General features: G+C 48.3%; 2 protein-coding genes across 2 annotated transcripts in view; both read left to right on the plus strand.

The window, feature by feature from the left end:
• The first annotated feature begins 64 nt into the window (after positions 1–64).
• On the plus strand, positions 65–16,888 carry smyd4 (SET and MYND domain containing 4). The gene is made up of 10 exons (XM_060848081.1): positions 65–194; positions 3,517–3,661; positions 3,965–4,054; positions 6,835–7,843; positions 12,869–13,051; positions 14,595–14,758; positions 15,028–15,163; positions 15,468–15,584; positions 15,984–16,107; positions 16,505–16,888. Exons 1-10 carry the CDS (start codon positions 70–72, stop codon positions 16,671–16,673), a joined length of 2,262 nt encoding a protein of 753 aa, XP_060704064.1. The 5' UTR covers positions 65–69; the 3' UTR covers positions 16,674–16,888.
• Positions 16,889–16,899: 11 nt separating this feature from the next.
• LOC132830409 (homeobox protein SEBOX-like) overlaps positions 16,900–18,879 on the plus strand; it is an 11,929-nt gene continuing 9,949 nt past the window's right edge. The window contains exon 1 of the mRNA XM_060848082.1: positions 16,900–16,938. Coding sequence (XP_060704065.1) covers positions 16,914–16,938 — 25 coding nt within the window. The 5' untranslated portion in view covers positions 16,900–16,913. The remainder of the gene's footprint in view (positions 16,939–18,879) is intronic.

Consider the following 18,879-nt stretch of genomic DNA (forward strand, 5'->3'; position numbering starts at 1 on the left):
TATTCCGCGCGGCCGGTGCTGTTGACGTCACTTCCGGGTGCAGAGTGTTTCCGGGTCAGTGAGGCCCGGATGGAGGCGGAATGGCGGCGGTTTTGTGGGGATTGTTGGCGGGAGCTGGGGGCCCGGGACCGGCGTCAGCTGGAGGAGAGCCCGGGGATGGCGGATACCCTGAGGCTGTGCGGGCGGCTACTCCGGTCAGTCCGGGATCCTGTTCACAGGCCGGCACACCGGGGATGGGGCGGGGGGAGGGGGCCATCCCGCCATCAGGCACGGAGCCTGACCCTCCTGCTACCCGGAGGCTGCCTGACCTGCTGTGCTATTCCAGCGTCACTAATCCAGAATAGAGCCAGCGGGCCGAACGGCGGGGGGGTGGGGCGATGGGGTGAGGGGGTGGGGCGGGGCGATGGTGAGGGGGTGGGGGCGGGGCGATGGTGTGGGGGTGGGGGTGATGGTGATGGTGAGGGGGTGGGGGCGGGGCGATGGGGAGGGTGAGGGGGTGGGGGTGAGGGGGTGGGGGTGTGATCTGGTCAGACCCAGGGAGTTTACCCGGACAGGGGGGAGAGAGAGTGAAGCTGTGATTGATGATCGATCCCCCACATTGATACCAGAAGCAGCGGGTGTTGGAGTGTGTTTGTTCTCCTGAGGATAGAGAGCTGCAGGTCCTGGAGAGTGTGGCTCTAAGCTGAGGCAGGGCTGGCTGCAGGAAGGGGAGGTGGTGGAGCGTGGTTGTTATTGTGGAGCGGAGGGTCTGCAAAGAGAATCATTGCTTGTAGAGAGAGAGAGAGAGAGAGAGAACTTCTTCAAGGTAGGCATCCTCGGAAGAGGCATCACCTCCTGGTGAAGGGCTTATGCTCAAAACATCGACTCTCCTGCTCCTCAGATGCTGCTAAAACTGTGCTTTTCCAGCACCACACTCTCAATACTGATTTCCAGCATCTGCAGTCGTCACTTTCTCCAGAGTTCATTAATCATACAGCATAGAAACAGCCCCTTCTGCCCAAAACACGTATCATTGACCAACAAACAAAACTATACTTCACTCATTTACCTACATTTGGTCTATGCCTTACTGTACTCTCTGGTATTTCAGCTGTAGCCTAACCAATGTATTATACAGTTCCTTGCTCTTGTATTTAGTATTTTAATCAAGGTAAGTATCTCATATGCTTTAACCATCTCATCTACCTGTCCTGCTACGTTTAAGGAGCTATGGACATGCACACTAAAGTCCTTCTGACCCTCTATACTTCCTAGGTTCCTATCATTCAACATTTACTCCCTTGCCTTGTTAGTCCTTCCCAAATGCATCACCTCTCACTTTTCAAGATTAAATATCATTTGCCATTGTTCAGACCATCTAACTAATCTATCTATATTATTCTGGGGACTCATGCTCTCTCTCTTCAAATCTTTCCTCCTTACTGAAATGTAATTTTGCTGAGAGTCATAAGTTACCGCCTTAAATTTTTGGCCTGGCTCGTGCACTGCCATTCCTGCTATTCTATCCATCCAGTTCACGAGAGCTAACTCTATTATAATTCCCTTTGACTTAAACAAAGTTGTTTCCTACCCAAGTTTCTCACTCTCAAACAGAATACTAAATTCTATCAAGGGACCTTGGCGGGCAGGTTCATAATTCATTGAAAGTAGGATCACAGGTAGTGAAGATGATGTTTGGTAGCTTTGTTTTATTGGTCAGACCATTGAGCATAAGAGTTGGAGGTCATGTGCGGCTGTACAGGACATTGGCTAGGCCACTGATGGAATATTGCGTGCAATTCTGGTCTCCTTCCTATCGGAAAGATGTTGTAAAACCTGAAAGGGTTGAGAAAAGATTTACAAGGATGTTGCCAGGAATGGAGGATTTTAGCTACAGGGAGAGGATGAATAGCGAGTTTTGAGAAGATTTGTGGCTCAGGTTGAGGTTCTGGATCTAGGTTTGCTCACTGAGCTGGAAGGTTTTTCAGACATTGCATCACCATATTAGGTACCATTATCAGTGAGCGTCTGGGTGAAGCGTTGGTGACGTTTTACTTAGAGGTCATTTATTAAACCTGACTCATTCCCCATTCCCAGATATAAGACGGCCTGTTCCCTGGTTAGCCCCATGACACATTGCTCTAGCAAAGTATCCCGAGTGCAGAATTTGTTGTCATAGCCACCCTTTTCAACTTGATTAACTTAATCGACCTGAGGATTAAATTCACCCATTATCATTGTTATATTCTTTTACATGCTCCTATTATGTGTTGATTTCTACCCTTTCCTATAGTGTGGGAGCTGGTTGGGGGTCTGTACACTACTCCTAGCAGTGTCTGTTTCATTTGCTGTTTGTTTTGCCTCCACGCCAATTGACTCGACAACAACTCTTTGGCCCATCAAGAATCATTTGAATTACAAGAAGCTAGTATTCAGCTTAAGTATTAGGGAATGCAAATGGACTGTTGGTCCTTTCTGAAAGGGAACAAAATATAAAGTAAGAAGGTTTAGCTAAAATTATTCAAAGCACTCGTCAGACCACACCCAGAATACTGTGAACACTTTTGGGGCCCCTTGTCTAAAGAAAGCTAGACTGGCATTGAGTCAGTGCAGGGAAGGTTCACGACTTTAATCCCAGGTACGGATTAGCTTGGGAGGAGCAGTTAAGTACATTGGGCCTGTACCTATTGGAGTTTTGAAAAATGAGAGATGACCTTGTTGAAACGTACAAGCTTATTAGAAGACTTGACAGTGTAGATGCAGACAGGTTGTTCCCCCTGTGGGAGTGTTTAGGACTGAATCTGAGAATAAGGGGTCACACATTTCTTCACCGCAGGTGGTTGATCAGGCTGGGGTGGTTAAATATATTCCAGTCTGGGATATGGGCAGCATGGTGGCTCAGTGGTTAGCACTGCTGCCTCACAGCACCAGGGACATGGATTCAATTCCAGCCTTGGGCAGCTGTCTGTGTGGAGTTTGTATGTTCTTCCCGTGTCTGTGTGGGTTTATCCAGGTGCTTCTCACAGACCAAAGATGTGCAAGTTCGGTGGATTGCCACACCAAATTCCCTATAGTGTCCAGAAATCTGCAGACTAGGTGTAGCCATGAGAAATGTAGAGTTTTAGGGATAGATTGCTTGAGCGACGAGGGGGGTGCCTGGGTAGGAGGGTCTTTGGAGGCTCAGTATGGGGCATTGTGGGATTGTTGGGCTGGATGACCTTCCTTACTAGGGATTCCATGATTCAGTGATGACAGATCTTAATTAATCAGGGAATCAAGGATTGAGGGAAATGGCAGGAAAGTGGAACTGAAGATTATCAAATCAGCCATGGCCTCACTGAATGGCCAAGGTAACTCAGTGGGTCAGATGTAGCTTATGGTCTTGGGTGGGGTGTGGGGGTTTGGGGCGGGTGGGAAGATGGTGTGTGTATATCTGCTGTGTTCTTTTGTTGGTGAGTTCGGGGTTGTGCTGGAATGATGGAACAACATGGTGATATCTGGCAATGAAAAAGTTAACGTAATTATTGGTCTGACCAGTTTGAAGGAAATGGCCATTTTAGCCCAGCTGAGTGCGCAGTACTCAACACAGAAAGATCCCGCAGTTGAACTGGAATTCAAGCAGCGGGGGAACGCCCAGTTCAGGCTGAAGGACTACGCTCACGCTGTGGCCTTGTATTCGAAGGTACAGTTGGAACTATTAACCTGCTCCCCAACTCTCAACCTACAGTCATTGGTCAGGACACTCTTGTCCAAGTTGTTGACCCCTGGATTCAACCTTGAACAGACTGGCGATCCCAGACTGGATTCACACACTCCAGGGTGGCTTCTCTGAGCCCAAACAGATCCTTAAACTCTGTGTCTCAGCCCCATTTTCCAGTTCTGAGTCCATTCTCCTGTGTGGTGCGCGGGCATTTATTACTTACTGCCTGCCTCTCGTGTTGTGCCCTCTGACAGGCTCTCTCTCTCTCTCTCTCTCTGTTTTCAGGGACTTCACCACAGCTCCACACACTCCCCCCAGGCTGCACTGCTCTATGCCAACCGCTCAGCAGCACTGTACCAGCTACAGCGATACCAAGCAAGTCACAGGCAACCCTCCTCAGCTCGGGAGAAGTTGGGCACACGATCAATGTTCATGGGTGATGGAATCTGGCTGAGGCAGTTGGACTGCGTGCAGGGTGGGGGGATGGAGTTGGACTAAGGGAGTCAGGGTGGGGGGGGTGGAGGTGGGCTGAGGGCATTGGGGTGGTGGGAGTCAGACTGAAGAAGTTTTGGAACAGCTTGTCATGGAGCCCACAAGGGAGCAGGCTATTCTGGACCTAGTGCTTTGCAATGAACCAGACTTTATAAAAGATCTTAAAGTAAGGGAACCCTTAGGAAGTAGCGATCATAATATAGTAGAGTTCAGTCTGGAGTTTGAAAGAGAGAAGGCAAAATCGGATGTGATGGTGTTACAGTTAAATAAAGGTAATTATGAGGGCATGAGAGAGGAACTGACAAAAATAGACTGGAAGCAGAGGCTAACCGGGAAGACAGTAGAGCAAAAATGGCAGGAGTTTGTGGGTATAATTGAGGACACTGTAGAGAGGTTCATCCCCAAGAAAAGAAAGATTATCCGGGGAGGGATTAGACAGCCATGGCTGACAAAGGAAGTCAGGAAATGTATTAAAGAAAAAGAGAGATCCTATAAAGTGGCTAAGAGCAGTGGGAAATCAGAAGATTGGGAAGGCTACAAAAACAAACAAAGGATAACAAAGAGTGTAATAAGGAAGGAGAGAATCAAATATGAAGATAGGTTAGTCAGTAATATTAGAAATGATAGTAAAAGTTTCTTTCAGTACATAAGAAACAAACGACAGGCAAAAGTAGACATTGGGCCACTTCAAACTGATGCAGGAAGCCTAGTGATGGGAGATAAGGAAATAGCAGGACAACTTAACAAGTACTTTGCGTCAGTTTTCACAGTGGAAGATATGAGTAATATCCCAACAATTAAAGGGAGTCACGGGGCTGAGTTGAGTATGGTTGCCGTTACGAAAGAGATAGTGCTAGAAAAGTTAAAAAGTCTTAAAATTGATAAATCTCCTGGCCCCGATGGGATACACCCTAGAGTTCTGAGAGAGGTGGCTGAGGAAATAGCAGAGGCATTGGTTGAGATCTTTCAAGAGTCACTGGAGTCAGGGAAAGTCCCGGATGATTGGAAGATCGCTGTTGTAACCCCCTTGTTCAAGAAAGGATCAAGACAAAAGATGGAAAATTATAGGCCAATTAGCCTAACCTCGGTTGTTGGTAAAATTCTAGAATCCATCATTAAGGATGAGGTTTCTAAATTCTTAGAAGAGCAGAGTCTGATTAGAACAAGTCAACATGGATTTAGTAAGGAAAGGTCATGCCTGACAAACCTGTTGGAATTCTTTGAAGAGGTGACAAGTAGGTTAGACCAGGGAAACCCAGTGGATGTGGTCTATCTAGACTTTCAAAAGGCCTTTGATAAGGTGCCACACGGGAGGCTACTGAGCAAGGTGAGGGCCCATGGTGTTCGAGGTGAGCTGCTGGGATGGATTGAGGATTGGCTGTCTAACAGAAGGCAAAGAGTTGGGATAAAAGGTTCTTTTTCAGAATGGCAGCCGGTGACGAGCGGTGTCCCGCAGGGTTCAGTGTTGGGGCCGCAGCTATTCGCATTATATATTAATGATTTGGATGAAGGGACTGGGGGCATTCTAGCGAAGTTTGCAGATGATACGAAGTTAGGTGGACAGACAGGTAGTACTGAGGAAGTGGGGAGGCTACAGAAGGATCTAGACAGGTTGGGAGAGTGGTCCAGGAAATGGCTGATGGAATTCAACGTGAGCAAATGCGAGGTCTTGCACTTTGGCAAAAAGAATAAAAGCATAGACTACTTTCTAAATGGTGAGAAAATTAGTAAAGCCAAAGCACAAAGGGATCTGGGAGTGTTAGTCGAGGATTCTCTGAAGGTAAACATGCAGGTTGAGTCCGTGATTAAGAAAGCGAATGCAATGATGTCTCTTATCTCAAGAGGGTTGGAATGTAAAAGCAGAGATGTGCTACTGAGACTTTATAAAGCTCTGGTTAGGCCCCATTTGGAGTACTGTGTCCAGTTTTGGTCCCCACACCTCAGGAGGGACATACTGGCACTGGAACGTGTCCAGCGGAGATTCACACGGATGATCCCTGGAATGGTTGGTCTAACATATGAGGAACGGCTGAGGATCCTAGGATTGTATTCATTGGAGTTTAGAAGATTAAGGGGAGACTTAATAGAGACGTACAAGATAATACATGGCTTGGAAAGGGTGGACACTAGGAAATTGTTTCCATTAGGCGAGGAGACTCGGACCCGTGGACACAGCCTTAGAATTAGAGGGGGTCAATTCAGAACAGAAATGCGGAGACATTTCTTCAGCCAGAGAGTGGTGGGCCTGTGGAATTCATTGCCGCAGAGTGCAGTGGAGGCCGGGACGCTAAATGTCTTCAAGGCAGAAATTGATAGCTTCTTGTTGTCTCGAGGAATTAAGGGCTACGGGGAGAATGCGGGTAAGTGGAGTTGAAATGCCCATCAGCCATGATTGAATGGCGGAGTGGACTTGATGGGCCGAATGGCCTTACTTCCACTCCTATGTCTTATGGTCTTAAGTTGGAATGAGGGAGTTGGCTGAGGGATTTGGGGTGGGGGTAGTCGGAGAGGGGAGATGGGCTGAGGGAGTCAGACTGAAGGAGTTAGGGAGGGTGGGTGTTGGGGGCGAATTGGGGCAGTTCGGGTAAGGGTCAGATAGAGGGTGATTTTTGGCTCTGTCCTTGAAAACACCGACCAACGCGTTTTCCCCTGTCTCTATCCAGGAATGTCTGGTGGATATTGAGAGAGCTCAGGAACACAATTATCCCCATGAGCTGCTACATAAAATCCTGGCACGCCGTGCAGCCTGCTTACAGCGTTTGGGCCAAGCCGATGGAGCCTCTGACCTCTGCAGCAGAGAACACCTCAGTGCAAGAGGCAGAGGGAGAGCCAGGATGCAGAACCAGGCCACAACAGAAGGGGCCCCTTGTGGACAGACAAAGACCTCAGGAACTCTGTGCGAAATATCTCCGTCCATCGCCGTGCGCTCTGACAGTTCCCGGGGCCGCCATTTGGTAGCAACGGAGGAGCTGAGGCCAGGAGAGGTCTTGCTCCAGGAGGAAGCCTTTACAGCTGTGCTGATCCCAGAGGGAGCCAGTAGAGAGCCGTTCTCCAATGAGGATGTGTACTGTCACCACTGCCTTGAGGGGACTGAGCTCCCTGTCCCCTGTCTGACCTGTAGCTTCAGCAGTTACTGCAGTGAGCTGTGTCGAGAGCAGGCCTGGAATCAGTATCACTGGCTGGAATGCGGACTTGGGGGATTCCTGTTTGCACTGGGCACATTCACCCAGCTTGCACTCCGCACCGTGCTGCTGGCAGGTATACAGGAGGTACAGAGAGCAGAAAAGTTGGAGAGTGGACCTGACCAAAGGTCAATTGGTGAATGCAGCGTGAGGCACAATCCAGACCACAAAGTGGAACTGAGCAGTTGTTTTTCTGGGATGTCAGGGGTTGGCGATGGGATGCCCAGGGGCGCTCAGAGCCGTTACCAGATGATCCACAGTCTCCTGACCCACACCAGATTGCAAACACCAGAGCACCGCTTCCTCTGTGGTCTTACCGCAGCAGCTGTGTGCCAGGAGATCAGGCGAATGGGGCTGGAGTCACGGTTGGTGGAGCAGGATGCAATTATTGCCCAAGACCAGGGACTGAGGACACTGGGAGTGGCATTGCTCCAACACCTCCTCCAGCTGGAGTGTAATGCTCAGGCTATCACTGCACTCAGAGTCACAGGTATGTACCAGGGCACAGGATGGCCTGAGAGCCTGCTGTCAAGGAGTGATGGATTTCACAGGGGCAGGATTGGTTGCTGGATGTTCCAGGGTTTAGATCTTTTAAAAAGAACAGGGAGGGGGTAAAATAGGAGGGGGAGTAGCATTGTTAGAGAGGGCATCACAGCTTCAGAAAAGCAGCTTGTTGAGGAGGGTTTGTCTACTGAGTCAGTACGGGTGGAAGTCAGTAACAGGAAAGGGGCAGCCACTTCATTGGGTGTTTTCTATAGACCCCCCCCATAGCAGCAGCAAAGAGATGGAAGATCAGGCTGGAGAGCCTTGGAACGGTGCAGCTGTAACGGGTGACTTCAACTTCCCCGATATTGATGGGAACCTTCTTAGTGCAGATGGTGTGGATGGATCTGATTTTGGTCAGGTGTGTCCAGGAAGGATTGCTGACCCAATATGTAGCTAGGCCAACTGGGGGGGGGGGGGGGAGCGTATCGGATTTGGTGCTAGGCAATGAGCCACGCCAGATCACTCAGATGTCAGATCACTCGGTGGGAGAGCATTTCTGGGACAGTGATCACAACTGCCTCGCCTTTACCATAGCCATGGAGAGAGATAGGAACAGACAGTAAGGGAAGGTATTTAGTTGGGGGAGGGGAAATTATACTGCTATTAGACAGGAGCTGTGGAGTATAAATTGGGAACAAGTGTTCTACAGGAAAGGCACAACAGAAATGTGGAGGCTGTTTAAGGGGCACTTGTGGCGAGTGTTGGATAAGTTTGTCCCACTGAGACAGGCAAGGAACGGTAAGGTGAAGGAGCCTTGGATGACGAGAGAAGAGGAGCTTCTCATCAAGAGGAAGAAGGAAGCTTGCTTAATGTTGAGGAAACAAGGATCTGGCACAGCATTAGAGGATTACAGGGTAGCTAGGAAAGAACTCAAAAACGAACTGAGGAGAGCTAGGAGGGGGCACGAGAAAGCCTTGACAGGAAGGACTACGGAAAACCCAAAGGCGTTCTACATTTAAGTGAGGAATAAGAGAACGATCAGAGATTGGTAGGGCCGATCAAGGATAGTGGAGGGAACTTGTGCCTGGGGTCTGAAGAGGTAGGATTAGCCCTAAATGAGATTTTTGCTTCAGTATTTACTAGAGAGAGGGACCTTGTTGATAGAACACATGGACCAGGTTAGTAGGCTTGAACAGATTGATATTAAGGAAGCGAGTTTTGAGAAGATTTGTAGCTTAAGTTTAGGTTCTGGATGTAGGTTTGCTCGCTGAGCTGGAAGGTTCATTTCCAGACGTTTTGTCACCTACTAAGTAACCTCTTCTGTGGGCCTCCAGGCGAAGCAATGTTGATAATTCCTGCTTTCTGTTTATATGTTTGGATTTCTTTGGGTTGGTGATGTCATTTCTAGTGGTGACATAATCTCCCGTGGTGCTGTCACTTCCTGTTCTTTTTCTCAGGGAGTGGTAGATGGGGTCTAACTCGATACATGAACATCAGCCAGCCACAAAAAGACATGACCCTCTCTCACTAGTATCCTTACATACAGATAAGGAAGGACACCACTTCACTGGGACAACACATCCATCCTAGGACAAGCCAAACAGGGACACGCATGAGAATTCCTAGAAGCATGGCATTCCAGCAAACATATAGAGTTAGACCCCAACTACCACCACCTGAGAAAAAGAACAGGAAATAATGTCACCATAGTAAATGACATGATCGCAGGAAATGACATTACCAACCCAGAGAAACCCAAACATATGAGTAGAAAGCAGGAATTATCAGCAGTGCTTTCCCCGAGGCCCACTGAAGATGCTAACTAGTAGATGACAAAACATCTGGAAATGAACCTTCCAGCTCAGTGCGCAAACCTACATCCTGATATTAAGGAAGTGGATATGCTGGAAATTCTGGGAAATGTCAAGATAGATAAGTCCCCAGGGCACGACCAGATATATCCGTAGTTACTATGAGAAGCGAGGAATGAGATTGCTGCGTCTCTGGCGATGATCATTGCATCCCCATTCTCCACGGAAGGAGTACTTGATGATTGGAGGGAGGTATTCCCTTCAAGAAAGGGAATAGGGAAATCCCTGGGATTACAGATCGGTCAGTCTTACGTCTGTGGTAAGCAAGGTACTGGAAAGGATAGGAAAACCATAGTTTGATTAAAGATAGTCATCATGGCTTTGTGAGGGGCAGCTCTTGCAGCACAAGTCTTATTGAGTTCTTGGAGGATGTGACGAGGCAAGTTGACGATGGCTGAGCAGTCAATGATGTACGTGGATTTCAGTAAGATATTTGATAAGGTTCCCCATGGTAGGCTCTTTCAAAATGTTAGGAGGTGTGGGATACAGGGAAACCTGGCTGTCTGGATACAGAACTAACTGGCCGAAAGAAGACAGTGAGTTGTAGTGGATGGAAAGTATTTGGCCTGAAGATCACTGACCAGTGGTGTCCCACAGGGATCTGTTCTTGGGCCTCTGCTCTCTGTAGTTTTTATAAATGACTTGGATAAAGTAGTGTAAAGGTGGGTTAGTAGGTTTGCCGATGACACAAATGTCAGTGGTGTTATAGATAGTGTCGAGGGCTGTTACAGGCTACAACAAGACATTGACAGGATACAGAGCTGGGCTGAGAAGTGGCAGATGGAGTTTAATCTAGATAAATGCAAAGTGATTCATTTTGGAAGGTTGCATCTGAATGCTGGATACAGGGTTAAAATCAGGATTCTTGGCAGTGTGGAGGAACAGCAGGATCTTGGGGTACACATACATAGATCCCTCAAAGTTGCCACCCAAGTTGATCAGGTTGTTAAGAATGCATATGGTGCTTTGACTTCCATTAACGGGGGGATTGAGTTTAAGAGCCGCAAAGTTTTGTTGCAGCTCCATAAAACCCTGGTTGGACCACACTTGGAATATTGTGTCCTGTTTCAGTCGCTTCATTATTGGAAGGAAGTAGATTCTTTAGAGACGGTGCGGAGGAGATTTACCAGGATGCTGCCTGGACTGGAGGGCATGTCTTCTGCAGGGTGGTTGAGGGAGCAAGGGCTTTTCTCATTGAAGAGAAGAAGGAAGAGAGGTGACTTAATAGAAGTGTACAAGGGAATGAGAGGCCTAGATAGAGTAGATAGCCAGAGATTCTTCCCCAGGGCAGGAATGGCTGTCACAAGGAGAAGGAAGGTACAGTGGAGATGTCAGAGGTAGTTCCTTACACAGAGAGTGGTGGGTGTGTGGGATGCACTGCCAGTGGTGGGAGGAGAGGCAGTGACAATATTTACATTACAAACTCGTGGATGGCAGTAAATTGAGGGCTGTGTATGTTAGGCTGATCTTAAATTAGGATAATTACTCAGCAGAACATTGGCCAAAGGGCCTGTACAATTGGATGGGATTTGTATGAGAGCGTACTGCCGAGCCAGTGTGGGAACGAGCTATATGGACCAGGGAGATTCCTGGCCCTGATTGTACTCTGCATTGAATCAGAGAATGGTTACAGCACATGAGGGGGTCGGTCGGTCAGTCAGTGGTATCTATGCTGGCTTTCTGAAGGAGCGATGTACATACTACCTCTTCCCTGGCTCCCGACTGCTAGAAAACCTGAAATAGTTATTCAGTTCTCTTTTGAAAGGCTCAGTTGAAGCCCATTCCAGATCCCAACCACTCACTACATGACAGCTTTATTTTTACCTGTCCCCTTTGTTTCTTTTGTCAATGAGCTTCGGTGTGTGTCATCTGATTTCTGATCCTTGTGCCAAAGAAGACACCTTCTTTCTGACTCTCCATTCAGAGCATGGTTCAAGGTTATAATGACACTCAGCATCCTGAAATGGAGAGGTCCAAAGACCAACCTATAATCCCTTGCTGATGCCGAGTGTGTATAATGGTGCTGGGAGCAGTGCCTGATCCGGTGGGATTGCCAAAGGATCTCCATTCCCTCTTATTTTTCCTGCCACTGCGTAGGCCATGCACTGCAGCAGCTTCCAGAGCCCGAAACCACTCTGCCCAGATGCCAGTCAGCATGCACGGACTGTCCGCGTGGTTGCTTGTGTTACAACACTGGCTGTACCCCTCTGCTAATTTAAAACCTGCAACACAGAAAAGATTTATCCCATGCAGTAATCTGTGAAAATTCAAGAGGTCAAGAACAAGTAAAAATTAACAACTTAATTATTCTTTGTTATACTTTAAGTAATAAACTAGCAATTATTTATAACTCCTAGGTAAAATCAATGACTGCAGATGCTGGAAACCAGATTCTGGATCAGTGGTGCTGGAAGAGCACAGCAGGTCAGGATTTCGCTGCTCCTCGGATGCTGCCTGAACTGCTGTGCTCTTCCAGCACCACTGATCCAAAATATATTTACAACTCCTGTCCAAGCTATCTTTTACATTCCCTACTATAATACCAGTCCGATAAAGCCCCGATTACAATTTACAAAACAAAACTTCTAATCTCAAAGCCAGGTGGCTTTCGGTTTTCTCTGTATTCCTGTCTTGTTCTTGGGGATTCTGCTGCACAGGTTACTGATCGATAAAGGTACCTTTAAGAGAGCTATTTTTCAGGCAGTCTTTACATCCTGGTAGCTTGGCAGTTCTCCTCTCAACTGTTCAATTTTCCCTGGTCTTATACCCCCAAAGCATCGGATTGTGTCATTGGCTTTTAACATTGTCAATATACTAATACAAACTGGATTGAACTTTGGTATTTTTTGTGGTATAATTTAAACTGATTGGCCTAGTTTGAATCTGTTTTGTCTTTTCCAGGCAACCAGCTACCCTAGTTACCCCAGTAGCTTTTGTTTCTGAACACTTGGTGCTGTCAGGTGCTAGCTTTTAACTTGCTTAAAGGTACAGTACACCCACGTTCCTAACAATTGGCTATGCAGCTTAAAGAGACGATTGCCAAGGATCGTGTGCAGCTGCTTGTGCCTGGTGATCCCTACAGCTTTACTTTGACTTTGTGACTGTGAGCTCACTTCCTGCTGAGGACTCCTATCTTAAAGCACTTGTTCTTGTTGCAGGAGGCGGACATTCCCATGTGGCAGAGATGGAAGAGGTCAGGATTGCGACTGCCTTCTATTGTACAGCCAGTCTGCTGAACCATTCCTGTGAACCCAACACTAGTGTCACATTCCACAACACCACCATCATTGTGAGAGCCTCCCAGCACATTGCAGCAGGCCAGGAAGTGCTACACTGCTATGGTAACAGTCAGCTCTGTCCCTCCATAGCTCCCTCTCTCGGACTTCTCCCTGCCCTCCCCTTTTCTACTTTCACAACACACAGGTTGGAAAGTCAGTTCCAAGTGGGCTTAGGGCAGTTATATAAAAAGATACTGAATAGGTTAAAGGAGTGTACAAAGATGTAGTAAATAAAGTGTAATGTGGGAAGTTGTAGAATTCTTTTTGGCAGAATAAAAGGAAACCTCTAAATGGTGAGAGATTGCAGAGCTCGATACAGAACAGTTTGGCTGTCCTTGTATATCAATTGCAAAGTTTAGTCACAGCAAGTAATTGGAAAAACTAATAGAATGCTATCATTTATCATGAGGGGAATTGAATCCAAGTGTAGGGAGTTGGCCTTCAGTTATACAGGGCACTGCTGGGACCTTGTCTGGAGTACTCTGTCGAGTACCAGTCACTGTATTTCAGGAAGAATGTACATGTATTAGAGGCAGTTTAAAGAAAGTTCAGACTAATACCTGGAATGGGCATATGTTATGAGGAAAGTCTAGGCTTCTATCCCCCAGAGTTTAGAGGAGTAAGAGGTGATTTGTTTGATGTACAAGTTCCTGAAGAGTATTGGCGGGAGGATGTTAGAAAGAATGTTCCATCTTTTTATTTTATTCATTCACAGGATGAAGGTGTTACTGGCCAGACCAGTAATTATTTGGCAGTTGAGAGCCAACCACATTGGCTGTGGGTGTGGAATGGCATGTAGGCCAGACCAGGTAAGGATGGCAGTTTCCTTCCCTAAAGGACGTTAGTCAACCCGATTGTTTTTTCTGACAATCGACAACAAATTTGTGGTCATCATTAGATTCTTAATTCCAGGTTTTTATTCCGTTCAAATTCTGCCATCTGCTGTGGTAAAATGTGAGCCCGAGTTCCCAAAACACTCCGTGTCTCTGGATTAACAATCCAATGATAATGCCACTAGGCCATCACCATCCCTTTAGAACGAGAAGTCATTGTTAAAAATCCTGAGGTGACCAATGGGACCGAAATGAGGAGAACCTTTTTCTGGGAGGGTCATGAGTCTCTGGAACTCGCTTCCTGGAAAGCTGTTGTGTGCAGCTTCTGTGAATATTTTTAAGGCAGACTGAGGCGGACAGGTTCTCAGGAAAACTTAGAGACTCAAAACATGAGCTGTTTTTCTCTCTTCACACTTCCTGCCAAACCTGGTAAGTTTCTCCAGCAGTCTCTGCATTTGATTCAGATTTCCAGCATCCAGGGTTTTGCTTTTATTGAAATGGCTGGGGCCTTGTTCAGCGAGAGGGTGAAAGGCTCTCAGCGGTGGGTAGGAATGTGGATTGGAGGCGACAGTGAGATCAGCCTTGATTTTATCAAATGGCAGAACAGGCTCGAGGGGTTTACACCTGCTTGAAATTCACAGGTGCTTTCCCCAGTCTTTCCATCTCCTCTCCCATATCTGTGTCCCTTTGCTCTCTCTCCTCTCTGTTTCCCCTTCCCCAGCAGTGCTCACTGTGTAATGTGTTGGCTTCAACTATCTCTCTGCTGATTCCAGGGCCGCACTGGAGCCGGATGGCAGTGAGGGAGCGACAGCAGGCCCTGAGATCGCAGTATTTCTTTCACTGTCAGTGCACTGCTTGTGTTCGTGAGGAGGGGGATGTTGGAACGGACTCTGTGCCTGGCCCATTCCTCTGCTCTCATTGTGGGGTCGCGTTACAGGTGAGGAGAAGACCACTAGTTGGGTTGGCACTGAGTTATTGGTTTTCTGTTTGCTGACCATCTCTCCTGCTGCACTACCCAGGACTTCCGAAAGCAAATTCCATCATGGGGCATCATTCCTGGCTCATCCCCTAGTGGCACTGACAAGTTTTACCAAGACACTGGTTGGCTGGATCTAACTCCACAAGGTCCCACTGCACTAGAAGACGTTTGGTGATGATGTCACCATTCCCTTTGCAGTCTGCCTCAATCAGTCTTGTTCTTTGCAGGATTCGAAGGAGGCTCATTGCACATGCCCAAACAGCTCCTGTCGTCTCAAAGTCTCCAAACAAGCCCTCTTCCAACAAGTGAAGACAGTGAGAGAGCAGATTGGGTTCGCCAGGCACCTTAGTACTCAGCATCCAGGTACAATGACCAGGACTGACCGGGCATCTGGGCACAGGCCAGTACTGTTCGGTTATCTGGACATGATATTCAGTCGTGACTGACCAATACCAACCGGGCATCTGAGCATTGTCCAGTACTGGCTGGGCATTGGACCAGCAGTGACTGACCAAGCACCTGAATGCAGTGACCAGGCATTTGGGCCGGTGATCAGTTACCAGTGAGCAGTTGTTATTTAAACCAGTGACACTGGAAAGTGGTGAAGCGTGTTTCACGTGGATTCTGTGATTGTGCTGAGTTTTACCAGTTTCCTTTCTTCTCTCAGATCAAGCCCTTCGGTTGCTTTCTGAATGTCAGCAGTTAGCTTGCACCCTCGTCTCTGACCAACACCCATTGCAAGGAGAGATCCAGGACTGCCTGGCACAAACTCATGCTTCCCAAGGTGAGGGCAGTCCCTCTGACTGTTGTGTGAAGCTCAGAGGCACTGGGGCTGGGTGGGACGGGGAGGGGAGGGGCCTCGTTAAGCAGGGATTGTGATACGGGGAGGGGAGGGGCCTCGTTAAGCAGGGATTGTGATACGGGGAGGGGAGGGGCCTCGTTAAGCAGGGACTGTGATGAGGAAGTGTGTTAAACTTGTTGCAGGATAGTGGCGAGTGAGTGTCGGGTGTGGGGGAGGGGTTCGGTTGGAGTGTTATCGGGATAGTGGGAGAGGGTTGGGAATGTTTGCTGTTTGGGGATATTTGGGTCTGTTGGGTGGATGTTTGCTGGACTGAGAGTTCCCCTGTCTGTGCCAGTGATCCTCCCTCAGTTTTACTGATTTGGGCTAATTCTGTTCCTGCAGGTGATTGGCTAACTGCTGCTCGGCACATGAGGAAGAGCAAGGAGTTGGTGCGGATTCAGTATGGAGCCCAGAGTGTGGAACTTGGCAAAGAACTCTTCAAACTGGCACAGCTTCTCTTCAATGGGTAAATCTGGGCACTGAAATAGCTCACACTGATTACAGTGTAATGGGCACAGACTAGGGAGGAATGGGCAGCCCAAAAGTAGCAGTGACATCCTATCTCCCTCCTGCCACATCCACCTAACACTCATTCATTCTCACTTTTTTACCCACATACTCTCACTTGTACACACACAGTCTCAACTTCACTCTCTCACCCTTACACACACAGTCTCAAACTCTTAACATCTCTCACATGTGCTTTCACTCACTCTCTTCCTCTTATGCGCTGTCTCTGTCACTCACAGACACACTTCCTCACACCCTCGCACTCGCACTCAGATAATCTTTCAGTCTCGCACTCACTCATACACAAAGACTCTCATCTGCCCGGCCTGACCATTTCTTCCTTTCATTTGTAGACATGTTGTCGATGAAGCATTAAATGTTACTGAACAGGCTGAGAACCTGCTCTTGCTACACTGTGGGGCTGAACATGAGATGGTGGTAGAGTTGAGGGCAATGAAGTCCTGCCTACAGACTCTTCCAAGCCAGTTTGCTAGGTCTCCCAAATTGTATCACAGAGAGTGACGGGATCCTCGACCAACCGAGCGATGTCTCCACCCAGGCTCCTCCCAGGGAAACACATCAGATACCACTCAGTCAACTTAAGGAGCATTGTAACTGAAGCTATACTCAAGAGCTACAGATGGAACTGGCAGTGCTGCCTCCTCACGGTTCGAGTCTGCCAAATGTTTGTAAAAATACATTGAACTGTTTGAAATTCATTAAATAACTAAGTGTCAGAGATCGCCGAATGATAATCTTCAGATGTACAGTGTGGACGCATTTGTCAGTGAGTGTGTATCAATGGCTTCTTGTACCCCATGTGTGTGTGTACAGTCTCCTGTTTGTAGTGAATGAAACCATTGAAGAGCAGGTGTGCAGGCTGGAATGGATAGATAGACTAAGCTGATGTGCTGAAAATTTTGTCAAACATTAAGATTGACAAGTCGCCTGGCCTGGACCAGATTTGTCCTCGGCTGCTTTGGGAAACGAGAAATGCGATTGCTTCGCCACTTGCGAAGATCTTCGCATTCTCGCTCTCCACCGGAGTCATACCTGAGGACTGGAGAGAGACAAATGTAATTCCTCTCTTGAGGAAAGGAAATAGGGAAATCCCCGGCAATTACAGACCAGTCAGTCTCACGTCTGTCGTCTGTAAGGTGTTAGAAAGGATTCTGAGGGATAGGATTTATGACCATCTGGAAGAGCATGGCTTGATTAAATGCAGTCAACACGGCTTTGTGAGGAGCAGGTCATGCCTCACAAACTTTATTGAGTTCTTTGAGGATGTGTGTGTGGGGGGGGGGGGGAGTAGGTGTGTGTGTGTGTGGGAGTAGGTGTGTGTGTGGGAGTAGGTGTGTGTGTGTGTGGGAGTAGGTGTGTGTGTGTGGGAGTAGGTGTGTGTGTGGGAGTAGGTGTGTGTGTGTGTGGGAGTAGGTGTGTGTGTGTGTGGGAGTAGGTGTGTGTGTGTGGGAGTAGGTGTGTGTGTGTGTGGGAGTAGGTGTGTGTGTGTGTGGGAGTAGGTGTGTGTGTGTGTGGGAGTAGGTGTGTGTGTGTGTGTGTGGGAGTAGGTGTGTGTGTGTGTGTGTGTGGGAGTAGGTGTGTGTGTGTGTGGGAGTAGGTGTGTGTGTGTGTGGGAGTAGGTGTGTGTGTGTGTGGGAGTAGGTGTGTGTGTGTGTGTGGGAGTAGGTGTGTGTGTGTGTGGGAGTAGGTGTGTGTGTGTGTGTGTGGGAGTAGGTGTGTGTGTGTGTGTGTGGGAGTAGGTGTGTGTGTGTGTGTGTGGGAGTAGGTGTGTGTGTGTGTGTGGGAGTAGGTGTGTGTGTGTGTGTGGGAGTAGGTGTGTGTGTGTGTGTGGGAGTAGGTGTGTGTGTGTGTGGGAGTAGGTGTGTGTGTGTGGGAGTAGGTGTGTGTGTGTGTGGGAGTAGGTGTGTGTGTGTGTGGGAGTAGGTGTGTGTGTGTGTGTGTGTGTGGGAGTAGGTGTGTGTGTGTGTGGGAGTAGGTGTGTGTGTGGGAGTAGGTGTGTGTGTGTGTGTGGGAGTAGGTGTGTGTGTGTGTGTGGGAGTAGGTGTGTGTGTGTGTGGGAGTAGGTGTGTGTGTGTGTGTGGGAGTAGGTGTGTGTGTGTGTGTGGGAGTAGGTGTGTGTGTGTGTGTGGGAGTAGGTGTGTGTGTGTGTGGGAGTAGGTGTGTGTGTGTGTGGGAGTAGGTGTGTGTGTGTGTGTGGGAGTAGGTGTGTGTGTGGGAGTAGGTGTGTGTGTGTGTGTGGGAGTAGGTGTGTGTGTGTGGTGGGAGTAGGTGTGTGTGTGTGTGGGAGTAGGTGTGTGTGTGTGTGGAGTAGGTGTGTGTGTGTGTGTGGGAGTAGGTGTGTGTGTGTGGGAGTAGGTGTGTGTGTGTGGGAGTAGGTGTGTTGTGTGTGGGAGTAGGTGTGTGTGTGTGGGAGTAGGTGTGTGTGTGGGAGTAGGTGTGTGTGTGTGTGTGGGAGTAGGTGTGTGTGTGTGTGTGTGTGGGAGTAGGTGTGTGTGTGTGTGTGGGAGTAGGTGTGTGTGTGTGTGTGGGAGTAGGTGTGTGTGTGTGTGTGGGAGTAGGTGTGTGTGTGTGTGGGAGTAGGTGTGTGTGTGTGAGTAGGTGTGTGTGTGTGTGTGTGTGTGAGAGTATGTGTGTGTGTGTGTGTGTGGGAGTAGGTGTGTGTGTGTGGGAGTAGGTGTGTGGGAGTGTGTGTGTGTGGGGGGGGAGT

Source organism: Hemiscyllium ocellatum, chromosome 31 (genome assembly GCF_020745735.1).
Source record: "Hemiscyllium ocellatum isolate sHemOce1 chromosome 31, sHemOce1.pat.X.cur, whole genome shotgun sequence".
Classification (NCBI taxonomy): Eukaryota; Metazoa; Chordata; class Chondrichthyes; order Orectolobiformes; family Hemiscylliidae; genus Hemiscyllium; species Hemiscyllium ocellatum.